General features: G+C 38.7%; 1 protein-coding gene across 1 annotated transcript in view; it reads left to right on the plus strand.

Moving 5' to 3' along the window:
* Positions 1 to 16,247, plus strand: part of LOC116101065 (glycine N-acyltransferase-like protein) — a 30,591-nt gene that overhangs the window by 5,003 nt on the left and 9,341 nt on the right. Inside the window, exons 2-4 of the mRNA XM_031384759.1 lie at positions 1,352 to 1,451; positions 12,145 to 12,240; positions 15,503 to 15,610. Coding sequence (XP_031240619.1) covers positions 12,163 to 12,240; positions 15,503 to 15,610 — 186 coding nt within the window. The 5' untranslated portion in view covers positions 1,352 to 1,451; positions 12,145 to 12,162. The remainder of the gene's footprint in view (positions 1 to 1,351; positions 1,452 to 12,144; positions 12,241 to 15,502; positions 15,611 to 16,247) is intronic.

Below are 16,247 nucleotides of genomic sequence, written 5' to 3' on the forward strand. Positions count from 1 at the left end.
AAACCCCCCAAAAACAAAAAACAAAAAACAAAACAACAACAACAACAACAACAAAAACAAAAAACAAACAAACAAAAAAACCCAAAAAACAAAAAACAAAAAAACAAAAAAAATGTTCAGGTTACTACAATAGCTGACATTGTCTCAGGTCATTCGCATCACACTGATCTCTAAGTAAAGTGCCTGGCAAAGCCTGGAGAACTGTAAACCATTACCTAAACTTTTAGATTAGGCTACCTCAGAGGAAAGTCTTTATAGCAATTACTACATGTGCATGCTTGCATGAGTGTGTGTGTGTGTGTGTGTGTGTGTGTGTGTGTGTGCATGTGCATGTTTGTATTGGTTTTTCAAGACAAGGTTTCTCTGTATAGCCCTGGCTGTCCTGGAACTTGATCAGACTGGCCTCGAACTCAGCAGTCTGCCTGCCTCTGCCTCCCAAGTGCTGGGATTAAAGGTGTGTGCCACCATTAGCCAGTATTTGTATGTCTTTAAATACATAAGGAAAAATGTGAGTGGCCAGTTATGAGAAATCAAACATTATGGAGGAAAATAGAGATTTGGTAATACAAATAGTGTATTTATATGAGGCTAATTGACAGAGATTCACAGACAGGAATAAATATACTGATCCTTGAGAAATGAGATATATTTTGTTTTCTATGGGCACATATACCCAAATATATGTATATGTGCATATGTATACCCACATTCACATATATCCATACAGATATGCAAATATATTGTTGTAAAGTCTGATAACATCATTTTAATTATTGTTAGTGTGCAATGTAGTGTGTTAAATATATTCACAGGATTTTGCAATTATACCCATTATCTACAACCACAACTATACCATCATTACCTAATGTGACCGTTTTACCTTCTAAACAATAACCTCTAACCTCCTCAGCTCTTAGTAAGCTCTATTCTACCTTCCACGCCTGTGAATTTGCTTCCTCTACACCAACCTCCTAAGTGGGATCATATGATATTTCTCTCCTGTGCCTAGCTTATTTCATTTAATACACTGTAATCAGGATTCATTCATATTATACCAAACATGAAACTTGTATCCTTTTTATGGCTAAATAATACTCCATCACATGTGCATACCCACACAGCCCCTAACTCCTGGTCAGCTGGCTTCACAGCTCAGTTTCTGAGTGACAGTGGCATTTCTAGGAGTAAAAAGTTGCCCAGTCTTTTGGAAAAGAGCCCCAAATGTACACAGTTAACTTTCCAGTTGCAGAGCAGATCCTGGGACAAGGACCCCAGAGGGAGTGGCCTGATATGACACTGTTTTGAGTTTGCATAGATTGGTACACATGTTCTGAGAACTTCTGCCTAACAGTTTCCTAGAAGCCAGACCAAAGCACCTCATCGCCACCATCTATTGCTGCTGCTTTTCCAGCTGGCTTCTGGAAAGACTGACAGAGGAGACAGCTTTACAGGTGAGGACCAGGAGAAACACACTTGGGGACTCCTCGTCTCCTTTTGGCTTTCTCCTGAAGGGGATGAATCAAAATGTTCCTGTTGGGTAATTATAGAAATTGTTAGAACTCATTGGTTATGGAAATTTTGTTAGGGAAGAAATGAGGCTTTTCATTTAGTAAGATTTAGGAAACTGTCAAATACAGAGCAATCTGCTGGGATTTGTGAGAAATTCTTGATTGAGTGGAGGAAGGATTTATTATGAATTGATAAATAAATATGAAGAAACTGAAAATAGCTATGTGTAGACCCATGACAGCAAATGTATTTGAGGCTGGAAAGAAGTGTGCTAATTCAAGTGATATTTATTTGGAACTATGTGTGTGTTTGTTTGTGTAAATATTTTATACCATACTAAGATAGTTAGATTTCTTTTGAATTACTAATATCCAGATAAATGAATCTTCCTACTTAAAATCACAGATACCAACACTTTGAAAATGTAAATTGATTACTCAAACCATAAAAGATATATATTTTAAAACCCTTATCTATAATACAACTCTATTATTAAGGATTCCTAATTAAGAATATTTACCATCATATCTATGAATGTAGATAAAGGATGACATGTCTCTGTTATGTACAATTTTTCATAGAGAACTTTTTTTCTATGAATTGCATTCTTTGGATAAATTTCAAACACAGAAGTGGTTTCATAAAGAGTCTCCAAATGCCATTTACAAGAGGACTTTGCCCATAGCTAGCACTGGCAGGTCACCAATGTGTTCCCGTTCCCTTTCTCCTACATTACTTGAACAAATTTCTGGGTGTGGGTGTACACTGGCAGAAGCTGGTTTCAAATGTACTCAGGAATACTTCTTGCTAGTATTCTTGCAGTACTTTGATATCAAACTTCAATTTGCTTCTTATTTGCATAAAATTTCTGAGGTCCTGTCATCAGCACTGAAAAAGAATACAAATTTAAACAAAACAAAACAAAAGGAATACAAATGAACCTTCCTAAACTCACTCTGCTTCAGCGCTTCTGGCTAGGACGTTTTCTGTGGTTAGAATGTGCTGTGTAGAGAAGAATAAATAAACAGGAAAAGAAAGGAAAGACTGTTTTCTACATAGAGAGTGCAAGGCTCAGTGAAAGGCCTGCCACTGCCCATTGTAGTTGGTGAACAAACATAGAAGTCTCGTTAGTCCACACATTGCGCAACATATTAAAGCAACAGGATCAAAAACAGGGTGAGATCTTTGGTCATTGGAGCCAGTAGAAGCAAACTCTTGCCAGCACTGTTTGTATAGATACATATTCCCCTCAATCATCCAATAAACCAGTGTTCCAAGGGGTCAAACTAAAGAAGGGAAGTCTGTGAACACACTGACCAGATATCCGGAAGTCAGAGCAAACAGGGAAGGAGCCAGCTAGAGTTAGTGCCTAAACACCGATAAGTCAGTTCATGGACACCAAAAATAGGCCAAGGGCCATTTATAATTGCCATGAAAGCAGAAGGAATAGAGAGGGAAATGATTTGGGACAAGTGTGGTTTTGTCTTGAAAGACTGAGCTGTGAAAACCCCACACCAAAGAGTAACAATTATTCAAGTCCAACAAGATGATTTTTCTTCATCGCTTCTAATGAGATACCCAGTGGTTCCATGGAGCATAGTAACCAGTGTGTTTTCTAATGGCTTGTGTCTTAGTTAGGGTTCTACTGCTGTGAACAGACACCATGACCAAGGCAACTCTTATAAGGACAACATTTAATTGAGGCTGGCTTACAGGTTCAGAGGTTCATTTCATTATTATCAAGGCAGGGACATGGAGGCATCCTACATCTTCATTTGAAGGTTACTAGCGGAATACTGGCTTCCAAGCAGCTAGAGTGAAGGTCTTATAGCCCACACCCATACTGACACACCTATTCCAACCTATTAGTGTGCCGTACCCTCCATAGATCACAAATGTGAACATGAGCATATACATAAACACTATACCCACATGTATACCTATGCATACAAGCACACACACACACACACACACACACACACACACACGCACACACACACACACACACACACATGCACGCACAGAGAAAGAAAATAAGACTGAGAAAAGGTTCAGAAGATACTAACCATCAATCTCTGGTCTACATAGGTACTGGCACAGACATACACATAACCTCATCTGTGGTTGGGTGTAAGGATCTGCATCTGACTCTTTCAGCTGCTTGTTGGGCCTCTTGGAGGGTAGTCATGATAGGCCTCTGGCTGTAAGCACACCATAGCATCAATAAGTGTGAGGCCTTGCCCCTCTACCCTCTGAGCTGGATCTCAATTTGGGCCTGTCACTGTACTTTTTCTCAGGCTTCTCTCCATTTTTGTTCTTGCAGTTCTTCCAGACAGGAACAATTCTGTGTCAGAGTTTTTGACTGTGGGATGGCAACTCCATCCCTCCACTTGATCCTCTGTTTTCTACTGGAAGTGGACTCTCTATAAGTCCCTCTATATAAGTTCCCTCTACCCACTGTAGGGCATTTCATCTAAGGTCCCTGTTTTGAGTCCTGAGAGTCTCTCACCTTCCAGGTCTCTGGTACATTCTAGAGGGTCACCCACCTTGAACCTCCTGAGAGTTGCCTGTTTCTATTCTTTCTGTTGGCCCTCAGGGCTTCAGTCCTGTCCCTCCCTACTCCCCAATACTTGATCATGTTCCCATCTTCCCTTCCCTATCACCTTCCCCACCCAGATCCCTCCTTCTCTCTCACCTTCTGTGATTGCTTTCTTCTTCCTCCCAAGTGGGATTGAGGCATCCTCACTTGGGCCCTTCAACTTGTTAGCCTTCTTGAGTTCTATGGATTATATCCTAGGTATTCTGTACATTTTTGGTTAACAAACACTTATTAGTGAGTACACACCATGCATGTCCTTTTGGGTCTGAGTTATCTCACTCAGGATAACATTTTCTAATTCCATCCATTTCCCTGCAAAACTCATAATGTCCTTGTTCTTAACAGAGGAATAGTATTCCATTGTGTAAATGAAGCACATCTTCTGTATTCATTCTTCCATTGTGGGACATATGGGTTGTTTCCAGCTTCTGGTTTTCACAAATAAGGCTGCTATGAACAAAGTGGAGCATATGGGGCATGTGGAGCATCTTTTGGGTACCAAGAGTGGTATAGCTGGGTCTTCAGATAAAATCTATTTCCAATTTTCTGAGGAACCTCTAGATTGATTTCCAGAGTGGTTGAACCAGCTTGCAGTCCAACCAGCAATGGAAGAGTGTTTATCTTTCTCCACATCTTCACCAACATGTGCTGTCACCTGAGGTTTTGATCTTAGTCATTCTGATTGGTGTAAGGTGGAATCTCAGGGTCGTTTTGATTTGCAGTTCTCTGATCACTAAGGACTTTGAACATTTCTTTAAGTGCTTCTAGGTCATCCTAGATTCCTCTGTTGTGAATTCTAGTTTAGTTCTATACCCCATTTTTTGATTGGGTTGTTTGGTTTTTTGGAGGTTACTTCTGAGTTCTTTATACATTTTAGATATTAGCCCTCTATCTAATGTGGGGTTAGTGAAGAATTTTTTCCCATCTGTAGGTTGCCAATTTGTCCTATTGACTATATCCTTTGCCTTACAGAAGCTTTTCAGTTTCATGAGGTCCCATTTATCAACTCTTGATCTTAGAGCCTGAGCCATTAGAGTTATGTTTAGGAAATCACCCCCTGCTCCCCTCCCCCATGAAAATGTCCCAGAGACCTGGGAAGTGAGAGATGCTCAGGATCCAGAGGGAGGGATCTACCTCCAGTAGAAAGACAGGACATCAAGTAGAGGGATGGGGTTGCCATCCCACAGTCAAAAACTCTGACCCAGAATTGTCCCTGTCTCAAAGAACTGCAAGGCTAAAAATGGAGAAGAGACTGAGGGAAAGGAGGTCCAGTGACTGGCTTAAATTAGAATCCAGCTCAAGGGGAGAATCCAAGTCACTATTATTGATGGTATGGTATGCTTACAGACAGAAGCCTAGCATGGCTGCCCTCCGAGAAGCAGCTGAAAGGGTCAGATGCAGATATTTACAACCAACCAGTAGACTGAAGTTGAGGACCCCGGTGGTTGAATTAGGGAAAGGCTAGAAGAAGCTAAAGAGGAGGACAACTCCATAGGAAGATCAGCAGTCTCAATTAAGCTGGACCCCTGAGATCTCTCAGACACTAAGTCACCAACCAGACAGCATATATTAGCTAATATGAGGTGCTGACACAGCAGAGGACTGCCTGGTCTGGCCACAGTGAGAGAAGACTTACCTAACTCTTGAGAGACTTGAGGCACCAAGGAGTGCGAAGGTCTGCTTGGGTAGGGGGAAGAATCTTCTTGGAGATGGGGGTGGGGGAAGGAATAGGACGAGGAAGTGTCATAGGGGCAGACCAGGAGTGGGATAAATGACTGAACTATAAATAAAATGATTAAAGAATAATACTAATAAAATTAAAATTAGCCAGGCAGTGCTGGTGCACGCCTTTAATCTCAGCACTTGGTAGGCAGAGGCAGGTGGATTTCTGAGTTTGACATAGAGGAACCCTGTCTCGAAAAAAAAAAAAGGAAAAGAAACAAATTTAAAATTAACTCATGCAAAAAAACAGTTGGTACTCATCCATGATTCATTATATGAAAGGATGAATGCATAAACATATAGACATTGAGTCCCCATGCTAGTCACAAAGTAACACATTTTAATGGATATTTTCTTTATTTACATTTCAAATGTTATCCCCTTTCCTGGTTTCCCACCCTCCCAGAAACACCCTATCACATTCTCCCTCCCCCTGCTTCTATGAGGGTATTCCTCCACTCCCACCTCCCTGCCCTCAATTCCTCCACACTGGGGATAGATAGATATCCAGCCTTCATAGGACCAAGGACCTCTCCTCCCATTGATGCATGACAAGCCCATTCTCTGCTACATATTCAGCTGGAGCCATGTGTACTCCTTTGTCCCTGAGAGATCTGGAGGGTCTGGTTGGTTGATAATGTTGTTCTTTTCATGGGGTTACAAACCTCTTCAACTCCTTCAGTCCTTTCTCTGACTTCTCTATTGGGGACCCCTCACTCAGTCTAATAGTTGGCTGAAACATCCTCCTCTGTATTTGTAAGGCTCTGGCAGGTCCTCTCAGGAGACAGCCATGTCAAGCTCCTTTCAGCATGCACTTCTTGGCATCCACAATAGTGTTTGTGTTTGGTAACTGTATATGGGATAAAAGGCAACCAACAGATTGGGAAAAGATCTTTACCAGTCCTACATCCAGTAGAGGGCTAATATCCAATATATACAAAGAACTCAAGAAGATAGAGTCCAGAGAACAAAATAACCCTATTAAAAAAGGGGCACAGAGATAAGCAAAGAATTTTCAACAGAGGAATCTGGGATGACCTAGAAGCATTTAAAGAAATGTTCAAAGTCCTTAGTGATCAGGGAACTGCAAATCAAAACGACCCTGAGATTCCACCTTACACCAATCAGAATGGCTAAGATCAAAACCTCAGGTGACAGCATATGTTGGCAAAGATGTGGAGAAAGACAAACACTCCTTCATTGCTGATGGGATTGCAAGCTGGTACAACCACTCTGGAAATCAATCTGGAGGTTCCTCAGAAAATTGGAAATAGATTTATCTGAAGATCCAGCTATACCACTTCTGGGCATATACCCAGAAGATGGTCCAACATGTAATAAGAACACATGCTCCACTATGTTCATAGCAGCCTTATTTGTGATAACCAGAAGCTGGAAACAACCCAGATGTCCTTCAGCAAAGGAATGGATACAGAAAAAGTGGTACATCTATAGAATGGAATACTACTCAGCTATTAAAAATGATGAATTCATGAAATTCTTAGGCAAATGGATAGAACTAGAAAATATCCTGAGTGAGGTAACCCAATCACCAAAGAACACACATGGTATGCACTCACTGATAAGTGGATATTAGCCCAAAAGCTCCAAATAACCAAGATACAATTATGTCACATGGCGACACAGGTGTGCTGCTTTGTGCCTCTTTTCCCCTTTATAAAGCCATTCATGCCACTGTGGGGCCACCACCCTTGTGGTCTCAGATAGTCCCGATGGCTTCCCAAGACCCCACTTTCAAACCATTAAGATAGAACATGAAGCTCAATAAGAAGGAAGATCAAAGTGTGGGTGCTTCGATCCTTCTTAGAAGGAGACCAAAATACTCACAGGAGCAAATATGGAGATAAAGTGTTGAGCAGAGACTGGAGGAAAGGCCAAATGAAGTAAACTTTTAATGAGGCCACAGCTATTTTTTCACAGAGGATAAGAAAAGGAGAATTTTTATGTACGTGATTACTGCACAACAGAAGGAAGGACAATGGTAGCAGAGGCGTCTCGGACCCTAGGATCTACCAATGTGCGGGGGGTGAGGAAGAGATCTGTTCTCTTACACAGTTAGCCTCTTGGTTTCTTCAAAGAAACCTTATGGACAGCCCTCATGGCAAAAAGGAGGCATCTGTCTGTCTGAGAGTGTTGATTCAGACTGAGAGTGGACCAAAGTTCAATCATGTGATGAGGGCAAAATTAACTGAAGTTGGGTCAAATTTGTTAACACAAACTTTGTTCTTACAGATTCATGGGGATAAAGTTCAGCTGTTTATGAAAAGAAATCAACAGAGCCATAGAGAACTTTGTGCAGGGTCATAGAAAACTCAGCCACATCTGTTATGGATCAGAAAACATTTCCCCCTGAACTCTGCCCATTTCATTGGAAGCTGTTAGGGGAAAGGGGTGTTGTATGTTCAGCAGGGGAAGTAGAGAATTTGACCTGTTTGGTTAATAATTACTTTCTGATTGGTTAATGAATTCAGCTCATCATTTTTGAAGCAAAGAATGATGTTTTTGGAGGGTCTTTATTTATCCCTGTCCTAGATGATCATGGAGAACACATGGAGACCCACTTGACTCAGGGAAGGATGGTCCTTGTATTGTGTTGTTTACCAAATACAAATTGGGTTGTGAGGATTTCTCTTTCTTGCTTGTTTGCTTGTTTGCTTGCTTTATTTTTGGCAGTAATAGATAAGAAGTTACTTTAAATATAAGATGATGTGACTTAAATTTGCTGATAAGACAAAGTTGTGCAAAGTACTAGCAAAGATAGCAGCATGTATACCCTACTCCCCATCTCTTGGATTTGTCTCCTTTAAATTTCAGCATAACTTGAAGGTGTGCATTGGGGATGGGGCAGACTGCGTATGATCATTTCATGATTAATCTGTGTGACTTTTGTTTGATTCCTCTCCTCAGAGGTTTAGGGCCATGGGGACTAAAAGACTTAACCTATTTTTTTTTTATATTGTATTAACTTTTTTATTTCTTTTACTTATTCACTTTACAATCTGCTCACAGATCCCTTCCTGGTCATCCAATCCCACAATGTTTCCCCTATCCCCTTCTCCTCTTCTCCTTTGAACAGGTCCTTCAAGGAATCTCTCCACCCTGACACATCAAATCTGTGAGGCTAGGTGCACCATCTTCCACTGAGGGCACCCCCCCTCCCCGAAGAAAATATCCCACAGACAGGCAATAAATTTTTTTAAAAAGATTTATTTATTTAATGTATGTCAGTATACTGCAGCTGTCTTCAGACACACCAGAAGAGGGCACCAGGTCCCATTATGAGGTGGTTGTGAGCCACCATGTGGTTGCTAAGAATTGAACTTAGGACCTCTGGAAGAGCACTCAGTGCTCTTAACCATTGAGCCATCTCTCCAGCTCAGGCAACAGCTTTTGAGATGGCTGCCACTCCAGTTGTTCAGTACCCACAAAAAGCCCAAGCTGCACATCCTTACATATGTGCGGGAAGGCCTAGGCCCAGCCTGTGTATGTTCTTTGGTTTGTGGTTGAGTCTCTGAGAGCCCAAAGCGTCCAGGTTAGTTGACTCTGTTGGTCTTCCAGGAGGAGCAGCAGAGGCAACTAACCTGGACCCTTGTGAGGATTTCTAAAGCCACTTTTTCTGCTGAGTCACAGTGTTTGGGTACAATTCAGCTTAGCCAATCCCTTGAGAAGTTGATCTGTTGAAATATATGTTGGCCTTAACTGTTTGTTCTACCTTAGTAATGAGCCCTGTGTGTTTTACTAGGAAGAACTGAGGCTTTAGACTACTTTATTAATGATTGCTGATTATGAATGCATAGATATGTGTTGATTATTTTGCAGAAATGCCAATTAGATACTTGCATTATAAAATTACTATTTAAGGTTGTACATTCACTTTCAAGAAAAAAATAAACACTTCCTTACAAAGTCAAATACATGCAATATAGATCTAGAAATAAAAAATGATCTCATGAATGTGTGCATTCACTAGCATGGTAATTTTACTAATGACTGCCTATAAACCGTAACAGACCAAGTATCCATTTGAAGATTAAAGGATAAGAAACTCTGATTCATGTATAGGTAAATGTACTGCCAAAATATAAAAAACAAATTGCATTTGATGATTTAAAAAGTGTCAAAATATGTTCTAATACACAATATGTTGAAAAACAACACAATTCTAATAATGATTTAATATATAAATATATATTATATGATTGATTAACATATCATTGAAGGAGAATTTAAAATCAGAAAACTACTGATGATTTCTTGGGCCAGAGAGTCAGATTAAGAGATTGATGGAAATGAAATGAACATTTTGATAGTGTGGAAATGGTCTATGTTATTATTATGTATAAAGGTTAAAGAATGTCATCTATCTATCTATCTATCTATCTATCTATCTATCTATCTATCATCTATCTACTATTATCTATTTCTATCTATCATCTCTATCTATCTATCTATCTATCTATCTATCTATCATCTATCTATTTTTCTATCTATCATCTGTCATCTGTGAATTGTCTACCTTCTATCTATCCATCCACCAGTTGATCTATTTCTCTAAATGTAAATTTCTAGTACCATCAACTCTGTTAGTGGTTCACTATAGCATCATTATATCCCACATGGAAGGGCTCAGAGAAAACACTTTTTGATTTTCAATTTTGTTCTTAATATCAAAAAAGATGCAATTCATTTAGGTAGTAAGTTAGGCAGAAGATTGCAAGCAAGCATAGAGCTGAGTACATTGTTGTAGACTTAAAGGCTACTATATTGTTTGAAATCACCTCATTTACCATGTGCTAGTGACACAGATAACCCCTCCATCTTAATCCTTTTAAGTTTGCCTCAAATACACAACTATTTGTATAGAAGAAGAGTCACTCAATGGAATAATCAGTATATGTATCTGGTACTTGCTTGGCATTCATAACAACCTAGGTTCAGTCCTCAAAATTAACGTACACACACACACACACACACACACACACACACACACACACACACACATACACAAAAGCAAAAGTTGCTCATATGTGCCTTAAGCATGGATCTATTAATTTCCCACACCCTTTGTTGCTTGAATTGTAGGTGGTACAAAAATGAAAACAGAAACTTCAGAAATACTTTTGAAGTTTGAAAAATGATGTTCATCATCATGTCACACAGAAGCACTTGTCATTTCTTCCATGTAGAGAGAAGTTTAGTAGAGAAGGCACCCATGAAACAGTAGGGATATAGCTTTTTATGAACTAGAACTGTCCATTATGTCTGCATGTCTTCCAGTTATTCTCACTCTTTGATTTTCTTTTTGAAGTTTTTGAAACTTGCTTATATGAATACTATGTCTACATACTTTCCTCTCCCCCTCCTTCTTCCCATGTCCCTGGGCCCCACACCAACTCTTTCTCAAGTTCATGCTTTTAAGTGTATGTACAGACTTGACTGTATAAATGGAAATTTATAAACATAACCTTCTGCATTTACTTAGTGTTGTTCACATTTGTTTAGGGCTAACCTCTTGGGGTTGGGTAACCCATGGGAGGGGGTGCTCATTATTGGAAAAGACTGATTCCTCTGTTCTCATTAGCCATTGATCATCTGTAGAGCTTCATCTAGGGAGACTTTTTTATGAGAATTCCTCCAGTCACACTGGCATGTCAGTTGACATTGTCATCTTTTTTAGGTCTTGTTTTGAGAACCATATTGCTGAGATTTCCTATGTATAGCTTCTTTCATATATTGTCTTAGTCACAGTTCTGTTGCTGTGAAGGGACACCATGACCATGGCAACTCTTATAAAGGAAAGCATTTAATTGGGGCTTGCTTACAGTTTCAGAAATTTAGACTACTGTCATCATAGCAGGGAGCATGACAGCATGATGCTCATGATCACTTCAGACAAAGGTACCTATTCTTTCACATAGTAAGAAGTTTAGTAGAGAAGGCACCCATGAAACAATTGGATTCTACCTCAAATTATGAAATAGTGTCTGTCAGACTCAATGTTAGACATAGTACTGGAGAAATAGCTGACATTTCTATAACCAGATCCACAGGCAGCAGGGAGATTAAGAGTAAACCACTAGGCTTAGCTTTGTTTTCTGAAACCTCAAAGCCCACCCCAAGTGGCATATTTCCTCTAGGCTACACCTCCTAATCCTTCTAAATAGTGCTACTCTCTAATGACTAGGTATTCAAAAATATGAGCATAAGATGGCCAGTCTTATTCCTATCACCACATACATAGAAGACACGATCTCACATCAGATGTCTTTAACATTCCTTAATTCTTCTTTTAGGATAAAGTAGCTATCAAGATGCTCCATTTGCGAAGTTCACAGATGCTACAGATGTTGGAGAGCTCCTTAAGGAAATACCTTCCTGAGTCCTTAAAGGTGAATGTGGAATGTTCTCAGGGAAATGGACTATTAAGTGTCTAGGAAAAGGTGGAGAAGGGAAGGAAGATTTACTGAGCTGTGCACTGGGTCAGATATTGACTTTGTGGCCTAAAATTTAATTGATGTCACCCCAAGGCATGGGAGGCATGCTATACACATCCCATATCATAGTGAGCAGCAATGTGATGATTTGACCTAGATGATTTTTGCTGACTCAAGGACAGTCCCTTGTGCTCACACAGGAATTGTTTTATATAACACTGGATGTTTCTCAGAGTTGCAAATTAACAAAAGCAACTGCATTAATGTTTAATATTTTCCTGTCACATGTCTGACAAGAGGTTAACCACATGATTCTCAGAACTAATAAATCAATTCCTGCTTTGCAAATTCTCAAAGAATTATGTATAATTTGGGTTAATCAAGAAATTATGTTTTAGGAATGTATTGATAACATTGTATAAGATAGTTTTCCCCATAACCATTTAATTATATTACAAATGGACTAGAATATTACTAGGGATAAGGAATATCTTTGTATTACAGTGTAGATGTTAATTTATTCAGAGGACATAAAACCTGCTAGAAATTACACTCATCGAAATGAAGACTCAACACATGAGAACAAAGCTGGTAAAACTGAAAGAAAAATAAACCTACCAGTAAAATTGAGGATAATATTCTTCCTTCCATCATTTTCAAATATGATGGAAATGATATAGAGTAAAGACCCAAGAAATATTAGGAGCTCACTGTATTAACTGTCACTTAAAGAATACTTTCCTTAACAACAGCAGAATCCCCATTCTATTAGAGTATTCATAGGATGTTGTCCAAGACAGACCCCCCTCATAAACACACAATATGAATTTAAAATTATTCAAATCATATTAAGTGTGTTCTTAAAAGTTATGGAACTTGAGGGCCATGGAGATGGCTCAGTGAGTATGAATGCTTTCTTTATGTGTGTAAAAATAGGCATAGGGGGACCCTAGCACTCAACTAAAAGGTCAGGCATGCCCATGTACATAACATCAGTGCTCTCTGCTCTAGAGACAGGAGGATGACAGGGACTTACTAATTGTTAGCCTAGCTTCAGATTTAGTGAGAAACCCTATCTTAAGGGGACAAGGTGATAGTGCAGCTCTCTTACCTCTGCAGACATATAGGCACGCACATCTGCACATATCACACACACACATTCATACACACATGTACATAAATATACTCACAAGGAATTAAAGTTAAAATTGAAAATTGTACATGCAAAATTTCTGCATAATAATAAATTTGATTCATGTTTAATCAATACAAATAACCATGTTAATACACTACTGAATAAAAATCTTATGATCATTTTTGTTTGTTTTATGAGACAAAATTTCACAATGTAGCCCAGACTGCCTACAATTTATAAGTAATTTACAATGGCCTCAAACTCATGGCAGTTCCCTGCTTCACACTTGAAAATGCTGCAATTACTGATATAAAACTTCATGACTGGGTGAGACAAGATATTGCCTAGTAATCCAAGCTGGCCTTTAACTCACCATCATCTGACATCACCCCTATGAGTGCCTAGATTACAGGTGTACACCACCACACCTAGCTTGATCTTTAGTTATAGGTAAGGAAAAATGTGTCAAAATGTTATAGTCTTAATGAATACGAAACTCAGAAAACAAGAAAGAAAGAGAATTTGTTGAACTTGACAAAAAGCATGTAGGCATGATATATAGTTAAGATCTTTCTCTATAGCAAAGAAAAGGAATATTTTTATTTAAGATGGATAACTAGCCGGGCGGTGGTGGCGCACGCCTTTAATCCCAGCACTTGGGAGGCAGAGGCAGGTGGATTTCTGAGTTCGAGGCCAGCCTGGTCTACAGAGTGAGTTCCAGGACAGCCAGGGCTATACAGAGAAACCCTGTCTCAAAAAAAAAAAAAACCAAGAAAAAAAAAAAAGATGGATAACTAAGCAATGTTATCTATTTTCATTAATCTTATTTAATGAAACATTGGTGACCTAATCATCATATGAGTCAAGAAAAATAAAGTAATACATATTGTGGAAGGGGAAGTAAAATATAGTGTGTTCTCAGAGGTTATGATCATCTAAACAGTCTACAAAACAATTTTCTGGACATAAATTTAACATTGTTAAAGAATTAAAGATCAATATATGAGTAGTATAACTCAATTCTATTTGTATACATTAGCAATTAATAATTAGAATTCAATATTTAAAATAAATACCATTTACAATAGCACAAAACAAACCAAACAAAAATCCAGAAATCCCCACCAAACATTAACCTCCCCCCCAAAGCATGAGGTAGAGACTCCTGTTGTTTTACATTTTCTCTTGTTAACTACTGCTATACCTGGATTCTTTTGGATAACAGGAAGAAGATAGGCTTAATATAACTATTACACTGAGTGTGAGGATGAGAAATATGAAAGGCATAGTATTCTATTTACTTTCCCAGCCTCTCTGACAACCTGTAGAGCTGTCATTCATAGACTAAGCCACATGAGTTTCATGCAATCCCAAGTCACTGTTCCTTCTGATCAAATAGGAAAGGTATTTATCAAAATGATAGAGCGTATGATCCAGGTTTAAATTCTTTTACCAAAAAGTTGATTGGCCATATTGCAGAAGTTCAATAATGTCAGGAGGTAGTGTGCTTGCATACAAAATGAGTACAGTTGAGAAGTAAATATGTTTGTAGTCCTTTTTAATCAATATTACTAAAGTCTCAAGTAGCTATATATATATATTGTAGCTAGAAACAGGGTCTCTTTCTAAACAGTGAATATTGAATAGTTTAACACACATGTCAACTGTAATTCACCCCAAGTATTAAATATTAGACAATTAAGAAAAACTATGTAAAATCCTATTTATTGACATGTGTCTTTGCATATTATATGTGAAATTCATACACATTAGGAAAGTCCATTGTTTATAAATTGATATGGGCATATATTTATATGGCAGAAAATAGAAATTTATAGAAAAAACTCAATGATGTAAGATTGATGTAATTTAATTTATCTGCATACTTAACTATTGTAATGATAATTTTGTTTGAAAATTCTATCTACTTTGGAGTAATAAAATATTACTTGAAGACTGAACTAGATTTTGTATGATTTATACCCACTAATTTCATAGAAATCAACATAATTCTGGTATCAAAAGCAAGGCTTTTATTGTTCCTTTGTAATGAGCTGACTATTAAGTTGTTAAAATATTTAGGTTTATGGCACTGTCTTCCACATGAACCAAGGAAACCCATTCAAGCTCAAGGCTCTGGTGGACAAGTGGCCTGATTTTAATACAGTGGTTGTCCGTCCTCAGGAGCAGGTAAGTTATATCATGCAATGAATATGACTCTTAGTTTACAATTGCTATATGTCTAACATGAGCCTCAAAATGTGCAGGTTCCAAGGAAACAAAGATGACTCTTGATGATGCCAGGGTTCCTCTTCCAGACAGAAACAAGATTAGCACATGGACTCTAAATTGAAAAACCACAAAGAGAGATAAGAGATGAAGAAGAGAACATGAGATCAAAAACAAAAGAAGAAATAAGTTTAAAAATATCAGTAGTAAGCTCTTCAAATGTAAATCACAAAGATCTGGGAGCCTTTAGGTGTCTGACCTAGGTCGTCCACATTTATGTTTTGGCTGAGTAGTTTGGCTGTGAGAATCCTGATGGTGGGAAGGGGGTCATGGCTGTCTCTGATTCTTTCATCTATTTGTGGAATCCTTTTCCTCCTACTGGTTTCCCTTGTCAAACCTTTTTGTGATGGTATATGCCTGGTCTTATTGTAGCTTGTTATTCAGTGTTTGGTTGATGTCCTTTGGAAGCTTGATATTTTATGAGGGGAGGCAAAAGAAAGGGGGTAGATCTTGGGGAGAAGGCAGGTTGGTGGGAAGAACCTGGAGGGAGAGGGCAGGTGATGGGAAGAACCTGGAGGGAGAGGGCAGGTGATGGGAA

This window comes from Mastomys coucha, unplaced genomic scaffold (genome assembly GCF_008632895.1).
Source record: "Mastomys coucha isolate ucsf_1 unplaced genomic scaffold, UCSF_Mcou_1 pScaffold21, whole genome shotgun sequence".
In the NCBI taxonomy this organism is placed as follows: Eukaryota; Metazoa; Chordata; class Mammalia; order Rodentia; family Muridae; genus Mastomys; species Mastomys coucha.